Source organism: Anomaloglossus baeobatrachus, chromosome 3 (genome assembly GCF_048569485.1).
Source record: "Anomaloglossus baeobatrachus isolate aAnoBae1 chromosome 3, aAnoBae1.hap1, whole genome shotgun sequence".
Classification (NCBI taxonomy): Eukaryota; Metazoa; Chordata; class Amphibia; order Anura; family Aromobatidae; genus Anomaloglossus; species Anomaloglossus baeobatrachus.
In genome coordinates this window covers 145,963,356-145,988,188 of record NC_134355.1, presented here as the reverse complement: position 1 = coordinate 145,988,188, position 24,833 = coordinate 145,963,356, and the positions used below count along the sequence as shown (strand labels likewise).

At 47.7% G+C, this 24,833-nt stretch overlaps 1 protein-coding gene across 7 annotated transcripts in view; it reads left to right on the top strand.

Annotated features, from left to right (window-relative positions):
- BIRC6 (baculoviral IAP repeat containing 6) overlaps positions 1-24,833 on the top strand; it is a 533,701-nt gene that overhangs the window by 280,836 nt on the left and 228,032 nt on the right. For all 7 annotated transcript variants that reach the window (XM_075339505.1, XM_075339507.1, XM_075339508.1 and 4 more), the window contains exons 45-46: positions 1,954-2,081; positions 3,381-3,943. In XM_075339505.1, the coding sequence (XP_075195620.1) occupies positions 1,954-2,081; positions 3,381-3,943 (691 nt within the window). The remainder of the gene's footprint in view (positions 1-1,953; positions 2,082-3,380; positions 3,944-24,833) is intronic.

The window sequence follows — 24,833 nt, the reverse complement described above, 5'->3', positions numbered from 1 at the left end:
CGTCGAGTCATCCTCATTGCTCCGGACTGGCCCAGGCGAGCTTGGTACCCAGACCTGCTCCATCTGTCCGTAGAGGTGCCGTGGCATCTTCCGGACCGTCCAGACCTTCTCTCACAAGGTCCGTTTTTCCGCCTGAATTCTGCGGCTCTCAAATTGACGGCGTGGCTCTTGAGTCCTGGATCTTGACGGCTTCTGGTATCCCTCCTGAAGTCATCTCCACTATGACTCGGGCCCGTAAGTCTTCCTCCGCCAAGATCTATCACAGGACTTGGAAGATTTTCCTGTCCTGGTGTCGCTCTTCCGGCCATTCTCCTTGGCCATTCTCCTTGCCGACCCTTCTGTCCTTTCTACAGTCCGGTCTGCAGCTGGGACTGTCCCTCAACTCTCTCAAGGGACAAGTCTCAGCTCTGTCAGTGCTGTTCCAGCGGCGTCTCGCCCGGCTGGCTCAGGTCCGCACCTTCATGCAGGGCGCGTCTCACATCATTCCGCCTTACCGGCGGCCCTTGGATCCCTGGGACCTCAATTTGGTTCTCACGGTTTTGCAGAAACCCCACTTTGAGCCTCTTAGGGAGGTTTCTTTGTTTCGTCTTTCACAGAAAGTGGTCTTTCTAGTGGCCATAACTTCCCTCAGGAGAGTCTCCGATTTGGTTGCGCTCTCTTCGGAGTCACCTTTTTTGGTTTTTCATCAAGACAAGGTGGTTCTCCGTCCGACTCCGGACTTTCTTCCTAAGGTGGTCTCTTCTTTCCACCTTAACCAGGACATTACCCTACCTTCCTTTTGTCCGGCTGCTGTTCATCGCTTTGAATAAGCGCTGCATACTCTGGATCTGGTGCGTGCTCTCCGGATTTATCTGTCTCGCACCGCTGCTCTTAGGCGGTGCACTTCTCTTTTTGTGCTAACCACAAGTCGGCGCAAGGGCCTCTCTGCTTCTAAGCCGACCTTAGCCCGTTGGATTAGGTCGACCATTTCGGACGCCTACCAGTGTTCTCAGGTGCCTCCCCCGCTGGGGATCAAGGCACACTCGACCAGAGCTGTCGGTGCCTCTTGGGCTTTCAGGCACCAGGCTACGGCTCAACAAGTCTGTCAGGCTGCCACTTGGACTAGCCTGCATACCTTTTCGAAGCACTACCAAGTGCATGCTCATGCTTCGGCAGATGCGAGCTTGGTCAGACGCATCCTTCAGGCGGCTGTCGCCCATTTGTGAAGTTAGGTTCTGCCTACTTCTTAGTTTTTCTGTTTATTTCCCACCCATGGACTGCTTTGAGACGTCCCATGGTCTGGGTCTCCCATAGGAACGATAAAGAAAAAGAGAATTTTGTTTACTTACCGTAAATTCTTTTTCTTATAGTTCCGTATTGGGAGACCCAGCTCCCTCCCTGTTGCCTGTTGGCAATTTCTTGTTCCGCGTGTTTTTCACCGGCTGTTGTTGTTGACAGTCTCCGGTTGTTCCGGTTCTTGCTCTGTTTTTACTTGTGGGTGGCTATTCTCCTTCAGCTTTTGCACTAAACTGGCTAGGACTGGCTACCAGAGGGTGTATAAGCTCAGAGAGAGGAGCTACACTTTTAAGTGTAGTACTTTGTGTGTCCTCCGGAGGCAGAAGCTAAACACCCATGGTCTGGGTCTCCCAATACGCAACTATAAGAAAAAGAATTTACGGTAAGTAAACAAAATTCTCTTTTTTTCATCTTTTCCTGATCTATCACATGGTGACCAGCTTTTTTTGGAATAACAGGTTCCCTTTTATGATTTTTAAACCAAAGAGAACTCCAGTTTTAGATGGTGCACTAGAATTAGTCAGGTGACCAATTACAGACTGGTCACAGCCATGAGTGCACAACTGTCTAAGTATTGTACAAGATTTCCCTTCTAATATTCCACATTGTGATGAAGTAATGTTTGAGTGAATGTGTTCCTGGAAGAAGCTCGCTAATACTCTGGTTATTTCTGTCCAGGTTGGGCCCACTGCTACTCAGGCAATGCAGGAGTTCCTGACGCGACTACAAGTCCATCTTTCTGCTACAAGCCCTCAGATGTTCAGTGAATTTTTATTAAAACTTATCCACATACTTTCCACAGAGAGGTATGTAACACCAGCTTGACTTGCGCCAAAGTAATGTCATATTTGTATTATTTTTGACTTTTTTCCCAGTAATAATCTTCACCGGGCACTCCCAGCAGGTAAGCTCCACGCGGTCCTCCCCTGCTTCTGGCCAACACACTCACATCAAATTGCACACTCCGACTCATAAACACAAACTCATCAGAACGCTCGCACTATCACACATCAGATCACACACTCACCACATCTGGTGATACAGATTGCTTCCGGCCAGCAGGGGATGATGGGACGCTGTATAGTGAAGCGTGGGGACCTTTGGTGGAAAACATGGAGGACTTGGCGGTGGAACGCATCAATGCTTTCCACCGCACAGTGTCCCAGAATTCTCTACCAGCCAGAAGCAATCGTTATCGCTCAATGGGGTGAGTGTGTGTGTGTGTGTGTGTGTGTGTGTGTGTGTGTGTGTGTGTGTGTTTGTCTGTTCCAACGCAGCTCCTCCAGTTCGGCGTCTGGTGAGCATGATTGCGGGGTCTTCTGACTTCTCTGTTTTGGGGGTGTCTGCTTTCTATAATGAAGTGTCCTGCAGTATTCTTTAACTTCTTTAGCTGCACGCACACTTCATTATTGAATTAGAACTAGGGCTTATTTTCAGGGTAGGGCTTATATTTAAACCTTACACTGAAAATGCTAAGAGTGGCTGAAACACTGAATTCAGTGATGTGTCACTTATTAGACTGTGTGCTCTTTACTTACAATGATTGTTTTATCAGGCTTCTGCTAGACCGACCACACCCCCACCTTTGATAAGCAGCTCGTTGTCCTTATACAATATACACAGAGAGCTGGAATGTGGGTGGGGTTAGCTTTATGAGGTCTACTATATCTGAGAACTGTCACATCTACTGAGTAATACATCAGTAGAATCAGGGTGTCGTCCTACATTATGCTGCTCTAAGATCAGCAAACACCTGGTTACAGATTCCCTTTAATAACCCTTTGGACCAATTATTTCCCCACCTTTATCATTTAACCCCACCCACTTTTATTAGCCGTTTTAAATTGTCAGTCACATTTTTGACATTCATAACAAATTGTGCCTCCATCGCCCCCCATAGAGAACTTTTAAAGTAAGAATGAAAATGCATTTATTTTGCTCCTATGAAGAAATGTTGCTAACAAAAGACTTTTATGTAAAATGTCAGTGTTTTTCAAGATATTGCGGTATTTATTAAAATAAATTAAAATAAATATGAACTATGATTATTTCAAAGTAAAAAGTCTGTAAAGTCTAAAACCCTGCCCCTCCCTTTTCTTTTTTAGAGGTGCGTTTCAGACAGGACAAGGCCCCCTGGACGCTCAGGTGAAACTCTTAGAATTCACTCTGGAGCAAAATTTTGAGGTTGTCTCGGTCAGCACGATTTCTGCCGTGATAGAATCGGTGACCTTCCTGGTTCATCACTATATCACCTGCTCAGACAAAGTGGTGTCTCGCAGCGGCTCGGACAGCTCAGTCGGGGCGCGCGCCTGTTTTGGTGGCTTGTTTGCCAATATTATTCGACCCGGTGATGCCAAAGCAGTGTGTGGAGAAATGACGCGGGATCAGCTGATGTTTGACTTGTTAAAGTTGGTCAACATCTTGGTTCAGTTGCCACTGTCAAGTAACAAAGAGTTTAGCGCCCGTACGCCTGTCGTCAGCAGCACAACAGACAGCGTATCTGATGAAGAGAAAGTCTATGGTGGAAAAGATGCCAACAGCAACTCTTCAGCTACACAAAACTCCACCTCCTATGTGGCAGATTTGGTGCTTGCCAACCAGCAGATTATGAGCCAAATTCTCTCTGCTCTGGGCCAGTGCAACAGCAGTGCGATGGCCATGATTATTGGTAAGTAGTTTGACTAGTTATTTATCAAATGTACCAGTGTGTATGTAAATGGTTTAATGTTTCAGTATGGAGCGTTGTGACCTGAATTCACACATTAGGTTTTTTTTTTTTTTAACCTATTGTTTACTACTGATTGTCTTGTGATGCAAGGCCAGGGCTGGGGGGCAATGCAATTTAATATATTTATACACTCCTAATTCCCTTACTGCAGGCTTCTTGCACTTTATGTTGAATTTTGGTTAACTCCCTAAAAAAGGACCTCTTGGAGCCAAAATGCCACTTTTAAGAATCCACTCCAGCAATTTGTTTGTCTTTTTTTTTTAAATTCACATTCCATTGGTGCTTTAAATCTTATTCCGCTGCTCCCTGTCTTAGGCTGTGTGCGCACGGTGCGTTTTTACGCGTTTTTCGGATGCATTTTTGGTCTCAAAACTGCATGACTTTCCTTCCCCAGCAAAGTCTGAGTTTTCATTTTTGCTGTCCGCACAGTGCAGTTTTGTTTTAGGTGCGTTTTTGTGGTGACCACAAAGATGACACATGTCAATTCTTTCTGCGTTTTTGCCAGCGTTTTTTCACCCATGCAATGCATTGAAAAAAAAGCAGTAACAAAAACTTTTTTTTTTAAACGGCAAGTGCGGTTTTGTGCATTTTTTAGCAGCCAAAAACGCTGCATCTTTGTGGTCACAAAAATAAGGCAACGTGCGCACATAGCCTTATACTCACCCTCCGACGTCTTCAACTGTTATCAGCGTTGCTCCCATTGGTCTTCTCCAGCTTGTGACTTACCAATAGTTCCAGTGTTTCATGGAGCTCACCAGAGGTCACATCTCAATATAAGTCTAAAAGTGCCTCGTTCTTGCTCTCAGACTTGCATTGAGGCCTTGTGACGTAACCTCTGGCCAGTCATAAGTTACAGGCACAAAATGGTACCGCAGGACCAGAGTGACATCAAAATAAGGTGAAGGCGCCAAAGGGTAAGTATAAGATTGGAAGCAGGGGACTTACATTTAAAGCGCCACTCCAGTGCTGAAAAAACAATAATGCTGGGGAGAGCTTTAACCAAGTTCCAATGAGTGCACAATAAATTGTCCATTCTGTGTTTTGTCAGGATCTTTGAATCTCTTCTTAACTCAGCACCCCTCGTGACATAGACATTGTGAACAGCAGTGTGAGCAGCCTGATGCCAGCTATAATACATCGCCAAACACTGCTATTAATTTTCTAAGTGCTGCTGTCAATCGCTGACAGGTAGCATTTAAGGGCACAGATTTCGGGAACTCATGGGATACTATGGAAGCATGCCATGTCTTTAAACGCGTGTGTACGTATGTGCATATATGTGTGTGTGTTTACATTATATATATATATATATATATCTATGCCTTATTCTGTCTGTCACCAAAATGACGTCATTACAGTGACAACCGTCGCATTGGCCGCTAGGCTCGGCCTGGCCTCGCCCCCCCGCACGGATTGGCCGCTCGGCTTGGCCTTGCCAAGCCCCCTGCACGGATTGGCCACTCGGCCAGGCCCGCCCCCCGGGCACATTGGCCGCTTGGCCAGGCCTCGCCCCCTCACGGATTAGATGCTCGACCTGGCCCCGCACGCATTCCCCGAACCCACACGGAGCCCCGACTCCCAGGTGACTGCAGCACCCCCGGAAGCCCACACCGGCAAGCCAAAGTGGAGAACAGGCCGAATGTGTGAAACCACTAGCTTACCCCGGCTCCCGCCACACGTGTGCCGGAGCCGGCATAGGCTGGTAACCATGGTACACATCGGGTAACTATAGAAACCGCTTTCCTTAGTTACCCGATGTGTAACATGGTTACTAGCTTACCCCGGCTCCCGCCACACATCAGCACTGTCGCTTTGAATACTTACCTTTTCTTCGGCGCTCCATTGGGAGACCCAGACGATTGGGTGTATAGCACTGCCTCCGGAGGCCACACAAAGCATTACACTAAAAAGTGTAAGGCCCCTTCCCTTCTGGCTATACACCCCCAGTGGGATCACTGGCTCACCAGTTTTCTGCTTTGTGCGAAGGAGGTCAGACATCCACGCATAGCTCCACTGTTTTTAGTCAGCAGCAGCTGCTGACTATGTCGGATGGAAGAAAAGTGGGCCCATATGGGGCCCCCAGCATGCTCCCTTCTCACCCCACTTTTGTCGGGTGTTTAAGGTTGAGGTACCCATTGCGGGTACGGAGGCTGGAGCCCACATGCTGTTTTCCTTCCCCATCCCCCCTCAGGGCTCTGGGCGAAGTGGGATCTTACAGGTCTCCAGGCACTGAGACCGGGCTCCATCCACAGACCCAGAGAACCTGCTGGATATGGAGCTGAGTATCGTCAGGGACAGGCCCTGCTACATTAAGGTACTCTGTGTCCCCGGGCAAGCGCGCACACACACACCAGCATTGCTGGGAGTGTTAGTGCGCCGGGGGTAACAGCGCGGTGCGCTCGTGCTATTATTCACTGCAGCTTAGCTGAGTGAATTTATGTATTGGGAACTGCCGCGCCGGCCGCTGCTGGGTGTTTTTTACATTGTGGCGCGGCTGGGACTTGTGGTGCGCCGGGGACTTCCGCGCTGGCCGTGCACATGGACGGCCGCGCTTATTACTCGAGCTCCCGGCTTTGCGGCCTAGTTTTCGTTTCGTTCCCGCCTCCAGCCCTGCCAGTCAGGGGAGAGGCGGGACGCTGTACAGACAGTCAGCGCCGAGGGCTGGAGTCTGCTTTGCATTCTCCAGCCCCCTTCACTGGACACAGTGGGACGCCAGTTTCCCGCTCTGGGCTGGGGCACGCCCACGGCCCGCCCCTCGTCACACGAGCTGGAGAAGGACGCCGGCAGCCATTCCTGCACGCAGTCCGAGCTGGGGAACGGAGACATGCTCTGGGCAACCAACACAGGGCTCTGGCGACCACACACCCGCGTTATAGGCGGGCGGTAAGCAGCACCTGAAGTGCTGACCCCACTAAATACCGAAGTGTCCATTTGTATTTTATGCTTGTATGCATTTCAATACACTGCACTGTAGGTCGCTATCTTTGGCTATATGCCCTCCTAGATGGCGAGATAACAGCAGCAAAAAAGCAAGGGTGCTAAGGCACAGGTTTTCTAGGCTGCTTGTTTTGCATGTGCTGAAGTGTTCATTTGTACTTATGCTTGTATGCTATACATTGCACTGTACGGTCGCTACTCTGGGCTATATTCTCCTAGAGGTCTGGACAACAGCAGCAAAAAGCATGGGTGCCAAGGCACAGGCTTTATAGGCTGCTTGTATTGCAGGGGTTCAAGTGTTCATTTGTACTTATGCTTGTATGCTATACATTGCACTGTACGGTCGCTACTCTGGGCTATATTCTCCTAGATGGCTGGACAACAGCAGCAAAAAAGCAAGGGTGCCAAGGGACGGAGTTGCAGTTTCGGCTGATAGATTGTCACGGGATAGGACTTTGCAGTCCAGACAGGCCATGGGCAATCTTGATTAATGCTCCCTGGCCACCCTCATTTGGAAGGCATTCCAGGGTGAAGGCTCTGACACGGACGGCAGTCCCAGACAGCCTAAGCTAGCTCGCTGGGTGCGGCACTCGGCTTCCTCACTGGTCAAGGTCCCAGCAAGGACTCTCTGTATGATGACGCAGACGTAGCTGATCAGGGCTTTGGTCCTGACACCGCTCTCAATCCGGATACACCGGATGGTGACGCCATAGTGAATGATCTTATAGCGTCCATCAATGGAATGTTGGATATTTCTCCCTCAGCTCCCCCAGTGGAGGAGTCAGCTTCACAGCAGGAGAAATCCTTTTTCAGTACTCATGCGTATATTGCGTATTTTTCTGGCCACGCTGACTTCAGAGAAGCAGTTCAGAAACACCACGCTTACCAGATAAGCGTTTTCTCCAAACGTTTTAAGGATACACGTTATCCCTTTCCCCTGACGTGGTAAAGCGTTAGACCCAGGGTCCAAAGGTGGATCCCCAATCTCCAGGCTTGCGGCTAGATCCATAGTTGCAGTGGAGATGGGACTTCACTTAAAGATGCCATTGACAGACAGATGGACCTCTGGTTGAAATCTGTCTGTGAAGCTATCAGCGTGTCGGTTGCTCCGGCATTCGCAGCCGTATGGGCACTCTATCCTATTTCAGCTGGGCTTGCGCAGCTGGTCTTGAGCACATGTACATCTGTGCCGCAGGTGGTGTCCTTAACCTCGCAATGTCTGCATTGCGACTTACCCTAGTAATGCTGTCCTGGAGGGACAGTCGAGGTTGGTCCTTCCCAGGCTGGGGCAGGTCCCACTTGTCCTCCTCCAAAAGGACTCAAAAGGCTCAGAGGGGCTCAGTTTCCGGCCGGGCTCAATCACGCCCAAGGAAGGCAGCAGGAGGAACCGCTACCAAGGCGGTCTCCTCATGACTTTCAGCTCTCTCTCTCTCCGCATCCGCGGTTGGTGGCAGAATCCCCCGCTGGGCGACATTTAGCTGCCACAGGTCACAGGCCGGTGGGTGAGAGACATTTTGTCTCACGTGTGCAGGATAGAGCTCTGTTCTCGTCCTCCGACTCGATTCTTCAGAACTTCCACCCCTCCCCCCACCGAGCCGATGCTCTTCTGCAGGCAGAAGAAGTGGTAATCCCTGTTCCTCTTCAGGAACAAGACACGGTTTTTTCCTCCAATCTGATTGGGGTGCCAAAAAAAAGGGGTGGCTCTTTCCGTTCCGTTCTGGACCTAAAACTGCTCACCAAGCATGTGAAGGCCAGGCGGTTCCGGATGTAACCTCCGCTCCGTCATTGCCTCAATGTCGCAAGGAGATTTCCTAGCATCAATAGACATCAGGATGCTTATCTCCACGTGCCGATTGCTCCAGAGCACCAGCGTTTGCTACGTTTTCGTTATTGAAGACGAGCATCTTCAGTGCGTAGCCCTGCCCTTCGGTCTGGCGACAGCCCTACGGGTTTTCACCAAGTTCAGGGCAGCAGTGGGAGCAGTCCTGCACTCTCAGGGTCACTCTGTGATCCTTACTGGGACGATCCACTTGTCAAGGCACCCTCTCAAGAGGCATGCCGACACAGCCTGAACGTGGCGCTGGAGACTCTCCAGAGTTTCGGGTGGATCATCAACTTTTCAAGGTTACATCGGGCACCGACCCAATCGCTGACATATCTAGGCATGGAGTTTCACACTCCCTCAGCGATAGTGAAGCTTCCGCTGGACAAGCAGCGTTCACTACAGACGGGGGTGCAGTCTCTCCTTCAAGGCCAGTCACACCCCTTAAGACGCCTCATGCAGAGGCAGTCACTTTCGCGCAGTTTCATCTGCGTCCACTTCAATGGGACATGCTTTGCCAATGGGTTGGGGAGTCGACGTCCCTAGACAGGAACGTTTCCCTTCTCAGACGGTTAAGGACTCTCTTCAGAGGAGTCCATCCTTCAGATCAATGTTCTGGAAATCTGGGCAGTGTATCTTGCCCTGCAAGCCTTCCAGCAGTGGCTGGAAGGAAAACAGATCCGAATTCAGTCGGACAATTCCACAGCGGTGACAGACATCGCCCACCAAGGCGGAACACGTATCGCCAAGCCTACCAGGCAATCCGGCGGATTCTGATATGGGTGGGGGACAGAGCATCCACCATATCCGCAGTTCACATCCCGGGCGTCGGAAATTGGGAAGCAGACTTCCTCAGTCGCCTGGGTATGGACGCAGGGGAATGGCCTCTGCACCCAGAATGGTGTCAGGAAATCTGTAGCCGCTGGGGGATGCCGGACGTCGACCTAATGGCGTCTCGGCACAACAACAAGGTCCCGATTTTCATGGCGCGGTCTCACGAGCAAAGTGCTCTGGCGGCAGGCGCCCTAGTTCAGGATTGGTCGCAGTTCCAGCTACCCTATGTGTTCTACCTCTGGCACTGTTGCCCAGAGTGCTACGCAAGCTCAGCTCCGCTTGCCGCCGCGCCATCCTCGTCGTCCCAGACTGGCCGAGGAGGTCGTGGTTCCCGGATCTGTGGCATCTCACGGTCGGCCAACCGTGCGCACTCTCAGACCGGCCAGACTTACTGTCCCAAGGGCCGTTTTTTCCACTGAATTCTACGGCCCTAATCCTGACTGTGTGGCCATCGAGTCCGAGATCCTAGCGTCTTCAGGATTATCTCAAGACGTCATTGCCACCATGAGACGGGCTAGGAAGCCGGCGTCTGCCAAGATCTGCCACAAGACGTGGAAGAGATTCTTATCTTAGCGCTCTGCTCAGGGAGTGTCTCCCTGGACATTTGCATTGCCTACTTTTCCTTCCTTCCTGCAATTTGGTTTGGGAAAAGGTTTGTCGCTCGGCTCTCTTAACGGACGAGTCCCAGCGCTGTCTGTATTCTTTCAGAAGCGCATAGTACCACTTCCTCAGGTACGCACGTTCCTGCAGGGGGTTGGTCACATTGTCCCTCCGTACAAGAGGCCGTTAGACCCATGGGATCTGCACAGGGTACTACTTGCTCTCCAGGAGCCGCCCTTTGAGCCTCTGAGGGATGTTTTTTTCACTTTCTCGACTGTCACAGAAAGTGGCCTTTTTGGTAACGGTCACGTCTCTTCAGAGAGTGTCCGAGCTAGCAGCGCGGTCATCCAAAGCCCCTTTCCTGGTTTTTCACCAAGACAAGGTAGTGCTGCGCCTGATTCCGGGTTTTCTCCCTAAGGTGGTATCCCCCTTTCATCTCAGTCAGGATATCTCCTTACCTTCCTTTTGTCCTCATCCAGTTCATCGATATGAATTGGATGTGCATTTGTTGGATCTGATGAGAGCGCTCAGAATCTACTTTTCCCGCACGGCGCCCCTGCGCCGCTCGGATGCACTCTTTATACTTGTCGCTGGTCAGCGCAAAGGGTCGCAGGCTTCCAAAGCCACCCTGGCTCGATAGATCAAGGAACCAATTCTTGAACCCTACCGTTCTGCTGGGCTTCCGGTTCCATCAGGGCTGAAGGCCCATTCTACCAGAGCCGGGGGTGCGTCCTGGGCATTACGACACCAGGCTACGGCTCAACAGGTGTGCCAGGCAGCTACCTGGTCGAGTCTGCACATTTTCACCAAACATTATCAGGTGCATACCTATGCTTCGGCGGACGCCAGCCTAGGTAGAAGAGTCCTGCAGGCGGCAGTTGCCTCCCCGTAGGGGAGGACTGTCTTTGCAGCTCTAACATGAGGTATTTCTTTACCCACCCAGGGACAGCTTTTGGACGTCCCAATCGTCTGGGTCTCCCAATGGAGCGCCGAAGAAGAAGGGAATTTTGTTACTTACCGTAAATTCCTTTTCTTCTAGCTCCTATTGGGAGACCCAGCACCCGCCCTGTTGTCCTTCGGGATTTTTGGTGGTTTTTCGGGTACACATGTTGTTCATGTTGAATGGTTTTCAGTTCTCCGATGTTACTTCGGAGTGAATTTGTTTAAACCAGTTATTGGCTTTCCTCCTTCTTGCTTTTGCACTAAAACTGGTGAGCCAGTGATCCCACTGGGGGTGTATAGCCAGAAGGGGAGGGGCCTTACACTTTTTAGTGTAATGCTTTGTGTGGCCTCCGGAGGCAGTGCTATACACCCAATCGGCTGGGTCTCCCAATAGGAGCTAGAAGAAAAGGAATTTACGGTAAGTAACAAAATTCCCTTCTTCTCCACTTTCTCAGATCCGGCGCGCTCCCGTGCACTGTGTACAGTATAGTGGCCGCGCGACAAGCTCCGATCATGTGTTGTCATGTGACCAGGAAGTTGCGACGCGGCCACTGTACTGTACACAGTGTACGGGAGCACGCCGGATGTGTGAAACCACTAGCTTAGCTGGCGTAGGCTGGTAACCATGGTACACATCGGGTAACTATAGAAACAGCTTTCCTTAGTTACCCTAAGTGTAACATGGCTACTAGTTTACCCAAGCTCCCGGCACACGTCTGCCAGAGTCGGCGTAAGCTGGTAACCATGGTGCACATCGAGTAACGATGGAAACAACTTTGCATAGTTACCCGAGCCTCGCCCCCGCACGGATTAGCCGCTCTGCCAGGCCCCGCCCCCGCACGCATTAGACGCTCTGTTTAGCTATGCCCCCCCGCAATGGAAGAACATGGCTCCATTCTTTGTACCACACCTGTCTGTGTGTTAGTGTGGTATTGCAAATTGATTTTTCTTCTATGTATGAAAAGATTGTGCTGCAATTCTCAACACAACTCACGAACCGGTGTGGCACAAGGTGTGGGTTTTTTTGGGGTTTTTTTTAGGGGGGTGTTTGTTTTCGGGGTTGTGTTTACAAGTTAGCAGTTGAGGTTTTTTGTTTTTAAACTATAATTTTTATTAAACTTTACAAGTAAATTATATACAGCAAATACTGATATTTTGGCCAATCAAGAAATATTTGGCCAAATTATGAGTGGTAAGTTACTACTAGGGATGTCAGAAGGACTTGAACTCTACATCAAATATAAAAACCTCACCCAATCACGTTAAAGTTGTAGACCAAAAACAAAACAATAGGGGATATATAAAAAAAAATATAAAAAAAAAATTAGCCAAAGACAAACACATAAAAGAGAAATGGTAGTGAAGTCGTTAGTCCCCAGTATTTTGAGCCCAAAAATAATCCCAGGGGTGACCATATTGTTTCGAATAAATCCACCTTTGCATTAAAGGAGTGGTCCTACTACGCAGCAATGAGGCCACATCGATACATATACATAAGTACATATACATATATAATACATATGTAGTATGTAGCCTCCGGTGCAGGTCAGAGCATGATGAAAGGACAGAACCAGACGTGTGATCGGTGAGTATTTGCTCTTTTTGCAAAGCATTGCTCTTAAACCAAGTTACAAATTTGTAAAAAGCTTTGCTTGTCTTGCAAAACACTCTCAAACCAAGTTACTCTTAATCCAAGGTTCCATTGAACCTTGTTTAGTCAATAGTGCCTCTGAGTTGGCGCTATTGTGGTCTGCACAACCCCATCACATGACCCCCCCCCCGGGCTCCTCTGAGATCTGGTGATGTCACGTCAACTTCCAGTTCACACCTCAACACAGCCCATTGTCTTGTGCACTCTGTCCTAGCAGGAGCTATGCTGAGGTGTGACGAGTGGTGAAATGCTGCCCACAGCCCTGTCACTCAGGGAGACTGGGGCTGGCATCGGTGATGTCGCGTGAACTGGAAGTTGACCTGAGTTCACTGGATCTCAGAGGTTACGGAGCCCGGGGGTCTTGTTATGGTTATGAGCAGACCACAATAGTGCCGCTCAGAGGCACAATTTACTACTCAAGGTATTTTGAGAGAAGCCTTCTTTATGATCTTTAAATCAATGTGGCCACTATGCTGTGTAGTGGACCACCTCTTTAAGTGTCGACGTCCGGTATTACATACTCCTTATAACTGAGATTCTACTTACCGTATATGCCGGCGTATAAGACGACTGGGCGTATAAGACGACCCCCAACTTCTGCCCTAAAAATATAGAATTTGGGATATACTCACTGTATAAGACTACCCCGCTCCCAAATGAAAAAAAGTCTGCTTTGATTGCAACATGTTAATTTTAATTTCGCGAGAGCCGTACAATATGTTTTTAAAGGGCCATTGACAGATCAATCGCTCCAATGTTCACTTAGTACAGCAAGGAATGCTCCTCCCTGCTGTATAAAGCCACAACTGGACTGAAACAATGGTACTACACTCTGCTACAAACAGACACACACAACTCTGCTACATACAGACAAACACATACAACTCTGCTACATACAGACAAACACATACAACTCTGCTACATACAGACAAACACATACAACTCTGCTACATACAGACAAACACATACAACTCTGCTACATACAGACAAACACATACAACTCTGCTACATACAGACAAACACATACAACTCTGCTACATACAGACAAACACATACAACTCTGCTACATACAGACAAACACATACAACTCTGCTACATACAGACAAACACACAACTCTGCTACATACAGACAAACACACAACTCTGCTACATACAGACAAAACACATACAACTCTGCTACATACAGACAAACACATACAACTCTGCTACATACAGACAAATACACACAACTCTGCTGCTCTGTGGGGCCTGCACCCGCGGCTCGGCGGGTACAGCACCCGCGGCATCGGCGGGGGGGGGGGGGATTGGCAGGGCATACATCTGGGGGGTTAGAAGCAGCTCACCGGGGCCCATAATGGGGAGGCGGGGAGGGCATTTACCCGATTAGGTCACGGTGGAGAGGGGGGCCCACACAGCGCCGGACAGAAGCTCGCCTCCTTCATCTGTGGGACTGAGAAGGCGGTAGCTCCGCCCACAGATGAAATTCAAAACAGGATGTCTGCGCGCCTTAAAGTGACGGCGCCGCAGATTGCTGCCGAGGACTGCGGTCCCCGGAACTCGGCCGGGGGCAGCAGAACTATAAAGGCGAGTGGGCCCCGGCCAAGGGACAGGAGAACTGACGAGGCCGAGTGGGCATTTGCCCATTGACAGGTAGGAGCCCTGTCTGCGAGCCAGATACGGCCATCAAAAGAGCCATATCTGGCTCGCGAGCCATAGGTTCCCGACCCCTGCTGTATGATATATACCGTATTTTTCGCTTTATAAGACGCACCTGATTATAAGACGCACCCCCAAATTTGGTGAAGGAAAAGAATTTTTTTTTTTTTAATGTTAAATGGGGTCCATCTTATAATGCCAGTGTCCCTCTAACAAATCATATAGGGTATATGTCCCTCATAGCCCCCCATCCTAAAATTAGCCCCCTTAATCTGGATATGGCCCCCTTATATTGAATATAGCCCCCTTGTGATGGCACACGTTCCCCTGTGCTGCCTATGGTCCCCTATGGATTGCACACGTTCCCGTGTTAGATAACGCCCCCATGCTGCTGCCCATGGCCCCTATAGATTGCACAAGTCCCCCTGTGTTAGATATCGCCCCCATGGTGCTGCCCATGGCTCCTATATAGATCGCACAAGTCCCCCTGTGTTATATATCGCCCCCATAGTGCTGCCCATGGTCCCTATAGATCGCACAAGTCCCCCTGTGTTAGATATCGCCCCCATAGTGCTGCCCATGTCTCCTATATAGATCGCACAAGTTCCCCTGTGTTATATATCGCCCCCATAGTGCTGCCCATGGTCCCTATAGATCGCACAAGTCCCCCTGTGTTAGATATCTCCCCCATAGTGCTGCCCATGGTCCCTATAGATCGCACAAGTCCCCCTGTGTTAGATATCGCCCCCATAGTGCTGCCCATGGCCCCTATAGATCGCACAAGTCCCCCTGTGTCAGATATGGCCCCTAGGCTGCTGCCCAAAGTAAAATAAAACCCTCTTTCCTTATCTCCTCCAGCGCTGAGCTCCCTCCTGTCTGGCTCCGTGCTTCTGTTCTTCCACTTCCTGGTTCTCAGTGCGGTCATGTGATCGGCACAGCAGGCTGAGCTCTCTGCCTGCCTGATCACAGTGGAAGCAGGGACACGGGGAGAAACGCTGCAGGGGTAAGTAAAGCTTTTTTATTTTAGAATGAGCAGCAGCCTGGGGGCCAAATCTAACACAGGGGTGGGCATGTGCGATCACACTGGGACGCAGGCTCATATAATATGCACCGCTGCCCCAGCCCCTCACTGCGTGCGATTTCAGCACCATTGGAGATGGACAGCGGCTGTGCATATTATATGAGCGGGTGCAGGAGATCAAAGGCTGCAGCCCGCAGCGTTCCCCTGTGCTCCAGAGCTGCTGCCCCCACCTCCCCTGGACGCTGCAGTGTACATATATATATACACACACCCCCCCCCCCGTATATCCGGCGTATAAGACGACCCCCCACTGTAGCCATTATTTTAAGGGGGTAAAAAGTCGTCTTATACGCCAGTATATACGGTAGTAAATCTTGATAAGAAGGTGGAGCAGTTTTCCTCCCAAAAAGAGCGATCCGACATCTGACAGCTGTCTAAGCAATGCATGAGCAATTTTAAGAATGTTTACCTGGCCCTTTAGTAGTATTGGTAAGGATATAAATCAGAGGGTCCAAGGGTACGTCTATGTATAATACCTTTTTAGATCAGTGTTTTGTCAGATTCCCAGAACCCCACTAGTCTGGAGTAGGATGAATGGGGCAATGAGCTCAAGGAGGAACTATACCACCAACACGTATCAGGTAGTTAGGGATTAAGCTGTAAAAGCTTTAGAGTGTGATCCCAGAGCATGAGTATCTTATATTGATTCTCTATATAAAGAGGGCTAATTGATGTATTTTCTGCCTAAAGGCCGCTTTACACACTGCGATATCGGTACCGATATCGCCATCGTGCGTAGCCCGCCCCCATCGGTTGTGCGACACGGGCAAATCTCTGCCCGTGTCGCACATCGCCCAGACCCGTCACACTACTTACCTTCCCTGCGACGTCGCTGTGACCGGCGAACCGCCTCCTTTCTCAGGGGGCAGTTCGTTCAGCGTCACAGCGACGTCACAGCAGCGTCACTGAACCGCCACCCAATAGAAGCGGAGGGGCGGAGATGAGCGGGACGAACATCCCGCCCACCTGCTTCCCTCCGCATTGTGGCCGGGAGGCAGGTAAGGAGAAGTTCCTCGTTCCTGCGGTGTCACACCCAGCGATGTGTGCTGCCGCAGGAACGAGGAACAACTTTGTTACTGCTGCAGTAACGATATTTGAGAATGGACCCCCATGTCGCCGATGAGCGATTTTGCACGTTTTTGCGACAATGCAAAATCGCTCATAGGTGTCACACGCAACGGCATCGCTACAGCGGCCGGATGTGCATCACAAAATTTGTGACCCCAACGAGATCGCGGTAGCGATCTCGTAGCGTGTAAAGCCCGCTTTAGGGTATGTGCCGACGATCAGGATTCACTGCGTCCTGACCTGCGGGTTCGCGAGTCTCCTCCGCAGGAGAATGCAGGAGACTTCAGCTGCTCATACCCACGATCAGCGTTCAGTGCGCTGCAGTCTCTCGCTTGTCTTCTCCCTACGGAGGATGCATCAGATTCTGCAGCAAACAATTGACATGCTACGGCTTGGAAAGCTGCACTGCAGGTTAGTGTTTGCTGTGGGAAAAAAAACAAGCACCGTGGGCACGGGATTTCTAGAAATCCCATCCACTATGCTTGTACTGTACAACGCAGCATTTTGGACGCAGCAAAAACTCACTACATCCAGAATGCTGCAAACACTAATCCTTGGCACGCCCCTTTACTCCAAATGATCTGTCAAGTCTGTGGTGACAGTTCCCTCCCAAAAAGACTCCCATTTGCGCATATAAGAATGTTTGGGACTACACTGTGTGCAGAATTATTAGTCAAATGAGTATTTTGATCACATGATATCTTTTATACATGTTGTCCTACTCCAAGCTGTATAGGATTTAGAGCCAACTACCAATTAAGTAAATCAGGTGATGTGCATCTCTGTAATGAGGAGGTGTGTGGAGTAATGATATCAACACCCTATATAAGGTGTGCTTAATTATTAGACAACTTCCTTTCTTTTGGCAAAATGGGTCAGAACAGAGATTTGAAGGGCTCTGAAAAGTCTAAAATTGTGAGATGTCTTGCAGAGCGATGCAGCAGTCTTGAAACTGCCAAACTTTTGAAGCGTGATCACCGAACAATCAAGCATTTCATGGCAAATAGCGAACAGGGTAGCAAGAAGCGTGTTGGGAAAAAAGCGCATAATAACTGCCCGTGAATTGAGTAAAATCAAGCGTGAAGCTGCCAAGATGACATTTGCCACCAGTTTGGCTATATATCAGAGCTGAAACGTTACTGGAGTATCAAAAAGCACAATGTGTGCCATACTCCGGGACATGGCCAAGGTAAGGAAGGCTGAAAAACGACCACCTTTGAACAAGAAACATAAGATAAAACGTCAAGACTGGGCCAAGAAATAACTTAAGACTGATTTTTCAAAGATTTTATGGACTGTTGAAATGAGTGACTCTTGATGGGCCAGATGGATGGGCCAGACGCTGGATCAGTAAAAGGCAGAGAGCGCCACTCAGACGCCAGCAGGGTGGAGGTGGGGTACTGGTATGGGCTGGTACCATCAAAGATGAACTTGTGGGACCTTTTCTGGTTGAGGATGGAGTGAAGCTCAACTCCCAGAGCTACTGCCAGTTTCTGGAAGACAATTTCTTCAAGCAGTGGTACAGGAAGAAGTCGGTATTGTTGAAGAAAAACATGATTTACATGTATCCAACTACTCCACAGCGTGGCTGGTCAGTAAAGGTCTAAAAGATGAAAAAATAATTACATGGACCCCTTGTTCACCTGATCTGAACCCCATAGAGAAACTGTGGTCCCTCATAATATGTGAGATCTACAGGGAGGGAAAACAGTACACCTCTCGGAACAGTGTCTGGAGGCTGTGGTGTCTGCTGCATGCAATGTTGATCGTAAACAGATCAAGCAACTGACAGAATCTATGGATGATAGGCTGTTGAGTGTCATCATAAAGAAACATGGCTATATTGGTGACTAATTTTTTGGGGTTTTGTTTTTGCATGTCAGAAATGATTATTTCTAAATTTTGTGCAGTTATATTGGTTTACCTGGTGAAAATAAACAAGTGAGATGGGAATATATTTGGTTTTTATTAAGTTGCTTAATTCTGCACAGTAATAGTTACCTGCACAAACTGATATCCTCCTAAGATAGCCAAATCTAAAAAACCCACTCCAACTTCCAAAAATATTAAGCTTTGATATTTAAGTCTTTTGGGTTGATTGAGAACATAGCTGTTAATAAAAAAAAAAAATCCTCTAAAATAAAACTTGCCTAATAATTCTGCACACAGTGTAGAGACAGACAATTAATGGAATATTTATCATACTATAGTAATCGTAGACTTAGGCCTTTGGCAGGTCCCCTTTTCTGCATAACCTTTCGAACTCAGTTGGTCGAGAAACCCACATAGATCCAAAAAGGGGAAATTGCAAGAGATTTAATCTGAATGAATTTGAAAAAAATCACAGATGTGGAGAAATTAGGTTTAATATAGTCAAACACATGAATCTCCAGAGGTTTCCCGTTGACCAAATCTGCCTACCTGAATAGACCATCCGAAATCTAAGGATGAACCTTAGGCAAATCCAGACTATTAGGAATCAGGGTTGGTAAATTATATCATGGATGAGTTATGAGACACCAACCCAAACATATTCATACATAATCACCAGATATTGAGAGTGAACTGAATAGGTGCTTACAATGGAATTGGTAATTTAAAAAAGCGATCATTCCACAGCAGAGAATTGGTGTATGGAAGCAAACCACAACTTTAGGATTTCTATCCATTTTATTATATGCCCACAAGGAGACCCAAGATGGGATCCTTCTTAGATGAATACCGTATTTTCCGGACCATAAGACGCATCGGATTATAAGCCGCATTAGCAATGAGCGCCAGCTAAGGCGCCTAGGTTCATATATAAGGCGCATCGGATTATAAGCCGCTGCGCATTAAAGTGAACCGGTCACCAGTTTTATGGCCCCTAAGCTGCGGCCAACCCCAGTGGGCTCTTTTATACAGCATTCTAACATGCTGTATATAAGAGCGCAGGCCGCGCTGTACGGCATAAAAATCACTTTTTAATACGGTACTCACCGAAACCGGTCACTGCGCCGCCCATCTGGACAAGCAGCACTGGAGTGACCGGTTTTGGTGAGTACCGTATTATAAAGTGATTTTTATGCTGTACAGCACAGCCTGCGCTCTTATATACAGCATGTTAGAATGCTGTATATAAGAGCCCACTGGTGGTGGCCGCAGCTTAGGGGCCATAAAACTGGTCAAAGGTTCACTTTACAGTAAATGAAACAAAGCTCAGACTGTACGCTAGGTCAAAATTTATTTAACTCTTTCACAATACATAACACTCAACTTGTTCAGTTGTACGGTAACTGCAAATCAATACATTTTCAGTTCATTCTTCCTCCACAAATCCATCAAATTCTTCATCTTCAGTGTCGGAGTTTAACAGTTGGGCGATTTCTTTATCAAGCATTCTCGGGTCCCCCTCATCATTATCTGAGTTGGTCTCGTTGCAGCTGCTTAGCTCTTCAGTGATGATTCTAGCCTTCCTGAAAGCTCGGATTACACTGGAGACTGATACCTTTTTCCAGGCATCCACGATCCACTGGCACATAGTGGCATAACTTGCCCGGCGTTGCCTCCCTGTGTTGGTGAATGTGTGGTCACCTTCTGTCATCCAATGCTCCCACGCAGCTCGCAATTTAACTTTAAATGACCTGTTGATGACGATTTCTAGTGGCTGGAGCTCTTTGGTTAATCCACCCGGAATTACGGCAAACTCTGAATTAGTTTTCTTCACTTGGGCTTTGACATTATCGGTCACATGGGCGCGCACGGAGTCGCAAACCAATAGGGATGGGGATCTGTGAAAAAAACCATCCGGTCTCTTGACGTAGACCTCCCTCAGCCAGTCAATCATCTTCTCAACGTCCATCCAGCCCTTTGGGTTAGCTTTGATGATGACACCAGCAGGAAACTTTTCTTTGGGTAAAGTCTTTCTCTTGAAAATGACCATGGGTGGTAGTTTCTGGCCATTAGCCTGACAGGCGAGAACTACAGTGAAAGAGGACTTCTCGTTTCCTGTGGTGCATATAGATACCGTACTGGTCCCTGTTTTCTCAACAGCACGATTTACGGGGATATCAAAAGTGAGGGGGACCTCATCCATGTTAGTGATGTGTTCTGGCTGGATGTTCTTTTCATTTATCTTGGTTGTGCAATAGGTGCGGAAAATGGCAGCTTCTCTTCATAATCCTTTGGCAGTTGCTGGCAGACAGTAGTTCTGGTGCGGATGGAGAGATTACGTCTTTTCATAAAACGAAAGCACCATGAAGGACCTCCTCGAAACTGTGATCTCCATGTCGCGTGCTAACGCTGTGGCTTTCAGTCGAATAGAGACAGTGGAGACGCTTCTACCTGCGGTTCTCTGTTCAATAACCCACTGTTCTATTTTGTCCTCAAACTGTGGCCATCTTGCTTTGTTTCCTCGGAAACTCAGTTTGGACTTCTTTACCTGGCGCAGTGCATCTTCTTGTTTCCTCCAATTACGCACCATAGATTCATTTATGTTGAATTCTCTTGCAGCTGCTCTATTTCCATGCTCTACTGCATGATTTATAGCTTTAATCTTAAAATCTGCATCATAAGCATGTCGCTTAACAGGAGGCATTTTTGGGGCACAGATAACCCGCGCTGCTCCCACGCACAGATCTGTACATATCACTGCACTCAGTGAGGCTCCTGACTACGGTGGCCGTAATGCTAAATCGATGTACCGTACTGTATCCATTTATAAAGCGCACCGGGTTATAAGCCGCACTTTAGATTTCTGAGAAAATCATAGGCTTTTAAGTGCGCCTTATGGTCCGGAAAATACGGTAGGTCCATAGTACTTAATAACATCCGGTACTGAAAAACCACCTTGTAGCTTGTGAGTATTAAGGGTTAGCTTGGTTATTATGATATTTATCATTCCATAGGAATCTCATAATGCTGGCTTAAAGTGATTTAAGATCACCTGAAGAAACTTTTACAGGTAGTGTCTCAAAATAATATATTAATTTAGGAAGGAGTGACATATCTACTGCTTCCAAACACCCCAGAAACTAAATTGAGTGTGATTTCCATTTGGTTAATACATTCTTTAGGTCTCTAAAAAGGGAGGGAAAGTTACCGACTATAAAGATGTTAAATTGACACACAAGTATTTGATGGCATCTACTTTCCAACAGAACTTACATTTGTTTTTATGGTAATCCAACACATCCGGCGGAATATTCACTGAATGCACCTCCATCTTTGATTCATTGATCTTATAGCCTGACGAGCAACCATATTCCTTAAGAACTTCTCTAAGAATAGGCAATGTAATATGGGGTTTAGTAAGTTAGTAGCAAATCATCTGCAAATAGTGCGATTTAAACATTTTCCTCTTTATTTCCAACCCAGAGACAATAATAGAATTTTGACATATAACTGCAGCCAGTAGCTCAATACACATAACAAATAAATGTGGCAATAGAGGGCACTCTGGTCTTGTCATTTCAGATATTAAAACGGAGAAATTTGGTAAGGGACTTTACTAGACTCGATTTATACAAGGGCCCCAAAGCTGTGAGGAAGGAACCAGAATTCCCATAAGATCTTGGTACTTATGCTTATTAACCACTTCTATCAGGTCAACCACCCTCCTAGCATTATCCCCGTGAGGGAAAGGAACATAACCCCCCTTGTCTTTGCAGCAGGCAAATATTAAGCCTGTTTGCCAGTAAATGGGTAAAAATTTTCAGGTCCGAATTTAGGAGAGCAATTGGTCTGTAATTAGAACAGCCATGGGGAATGAGAATAGAATATACGTATGGTTTCCGGTAGGAGATGTCCTGTCAGGAAGGGGTTAAATAATTTAACCTTGTTGGGATTCCAATCTTCATCAAATGTTTTATAGTATAGATAAGTCAACCCATCTGGACCTGGGGGACTTACCAAGGTGAATATGCTTCACTATTTCTGAGATCTTTTTTCCAAGGATTGGCTTATTTAGAGAGTCAGCCACTTGTGTCAGAAGGACTGGCAACCCAAGTAGAGTAAAAAGAATATGCCTTTCTCTACGATGGTCTACTCTCCACAGGGCGAAAGGGCAATGAGACCGGACTGATTTTCTAAAATCCACCGACAATCTTTTGAGGCCCGTATAGGCATTTTTTCCCCACTGAAAGCCTAAATGATATTTTAGAGAACGGGACATTGGAATCACCCCCTCTTAGAAGGTCTGTTGAGGAAGATTTCTTTAAAAGGGAAAATATTCTGCTCAAAAAATCAATTTGTCCAGTGTTTTGCGCATAGATAAAACATAGTGATGGGTTTACCCTTTAGTAGTCCCTCAATTATTTTTTTTTCTCTACGTCACGGGTCTATGACTTGAAGTGAACAGTTTGACAAAATTAATGTGGCCAGCCCTCCATTCTTCCCATTATTATTAAAAGCTGAATAGGTAATGGGAAAGTGGTTGATAGGAAAATGAAAATAGCTCGACTTATTAAAATGGCGCTCCTGAAGAAGGATGATATTCGTCTTCAAAGCTCTCAGCTCCCAGAAAGTAAGTGTCCTCTTTTTAGGGGATTTGAGACTCCCAAAATGAAGCTCACCTTGATGGCGAAATGAAGAAGGGGAAAAATTCCAAATTATAGCAGTACTCACTCGCTTTCTAAAAACATTTTCAGCAAGGCATGGTTTACCTGTTGGCACAGAAAACTTTTCAAACTCATGGAAATGAAACTGGGCTAAGAGAAATAAAAAAGGAAACAAAAAATATAAAACCTAAAAACAACGTTACCAAGAAAATTCCTGGGTGAGGGTTACTACTTTGGCACTAAGTGAGCCCAGCCCATGTTACACTTAACAATAGATGTGTGACCTTAGTAGCACACTACATACTGAAATATAAACTAATTACAGAACCCTATATATGATATAACTCTGGGAAGGGCTCAGATAATAGCCCCGATTAGAAGAACTCCCAGAAGATCGTCAAAGCGACCCACCAGACAAACCATGAAAATGGACTGCACTTCTTCCATGCAACCTAAGAACGGCTAGTAGCTAGTTTAAGAAAAAGGCCTAAGCCACACGGCGAGAAAAACAGTGCGAGTGGAGTGCGATAAAGCATCGCATTCCCCTCGGACCAATTCTAGCCTGTGTGTCAGCGCACATGAGCGATTATTTTCTCAGCCCTAATCGGACCGAGAAAACAATCTCAGCATGCTGCGATTGTAATCCGAGACTCTTTCTCTCGCACCCATTCAAGTGAATGGGGCGAGAGAAAAATCGCACTGCACTCGCGGTACACCAGTGTACCGCTAGTGCAGTGCGAGAATGGCAATAGCCGGCTACGCAGGAGAGAGGGAGAAAAATCCCTCCCTCCCCTCCTGAGTGCCGGCCCGCCCCCCGCAGCTGAGGTCTGCTCGCACAAACGGACCTCAGTTGCAAGGACACACGCATGACACTCGGCTCTGCTATACTGCCAGCACGAGCAGAGTGTCATGCAAGTGGATCGCAGTAGTCCCCATGTGGCCCCAGCCATAGTGTAATACTAGCGAGCACAGTTCTAATACAGCAGTCCTAATAAGGGATCAAAAGTGCCCCCTCTACCACCGTCTGTCAGGTTTTATAGATCTGTGAGCTCTGACAGAGAGGTTGGGGTTCATAAAGGTCCCACCTTCCCTAGGACGTCTCCCCCCCCCCCCCCTGCCCCCACCCATTCCATTCAAGCGCCACACCGGAGGAGAGGCCTCTGTAGTTTATGTAAGGTCCCAATCTGATATTTTTGCTAGGGAAATGTTCAGGATTTTGTTTTTTTTGTTTAGTATAAAAACAAAACAATGGTAAATCTTCTAGAGAGATGCTGAAATTCCTTCTTTAGGAATGGTCAAGGCTAAGTGAAAACCCCATCTGTAGGGAGTATTTTGCAAAGTCTTTACTAATTGTCTGAGATGTCTTCTCTTTTGAAGAGTGATGCGAGAGCGCTCCGGAAACAATTGCCCCACTTGATCCATAAACGAAAAAGTCCCCCAAGTTCTGGCCAACATCAATATTTTTTCCTTGGGCTCATTTTTGTGCAAGCAGCCGATGATATCGCTTTGAAATGAGGTGGATCCTTTAGGTTTCAGAGCCCTGTGACCTCTATCAAATTTAATAGGGGATGATGGGAGGTTACCCAGCACAGAGTTAGTGTTTGGTTTAATGCCTTATGGTCTTCATGACCATCTGTTTATGGAACTCCCTGCACCCATCTCTTGCCTCTGTTGTCAAGGTCTTCAGTGAGAAAGTGCAGCTC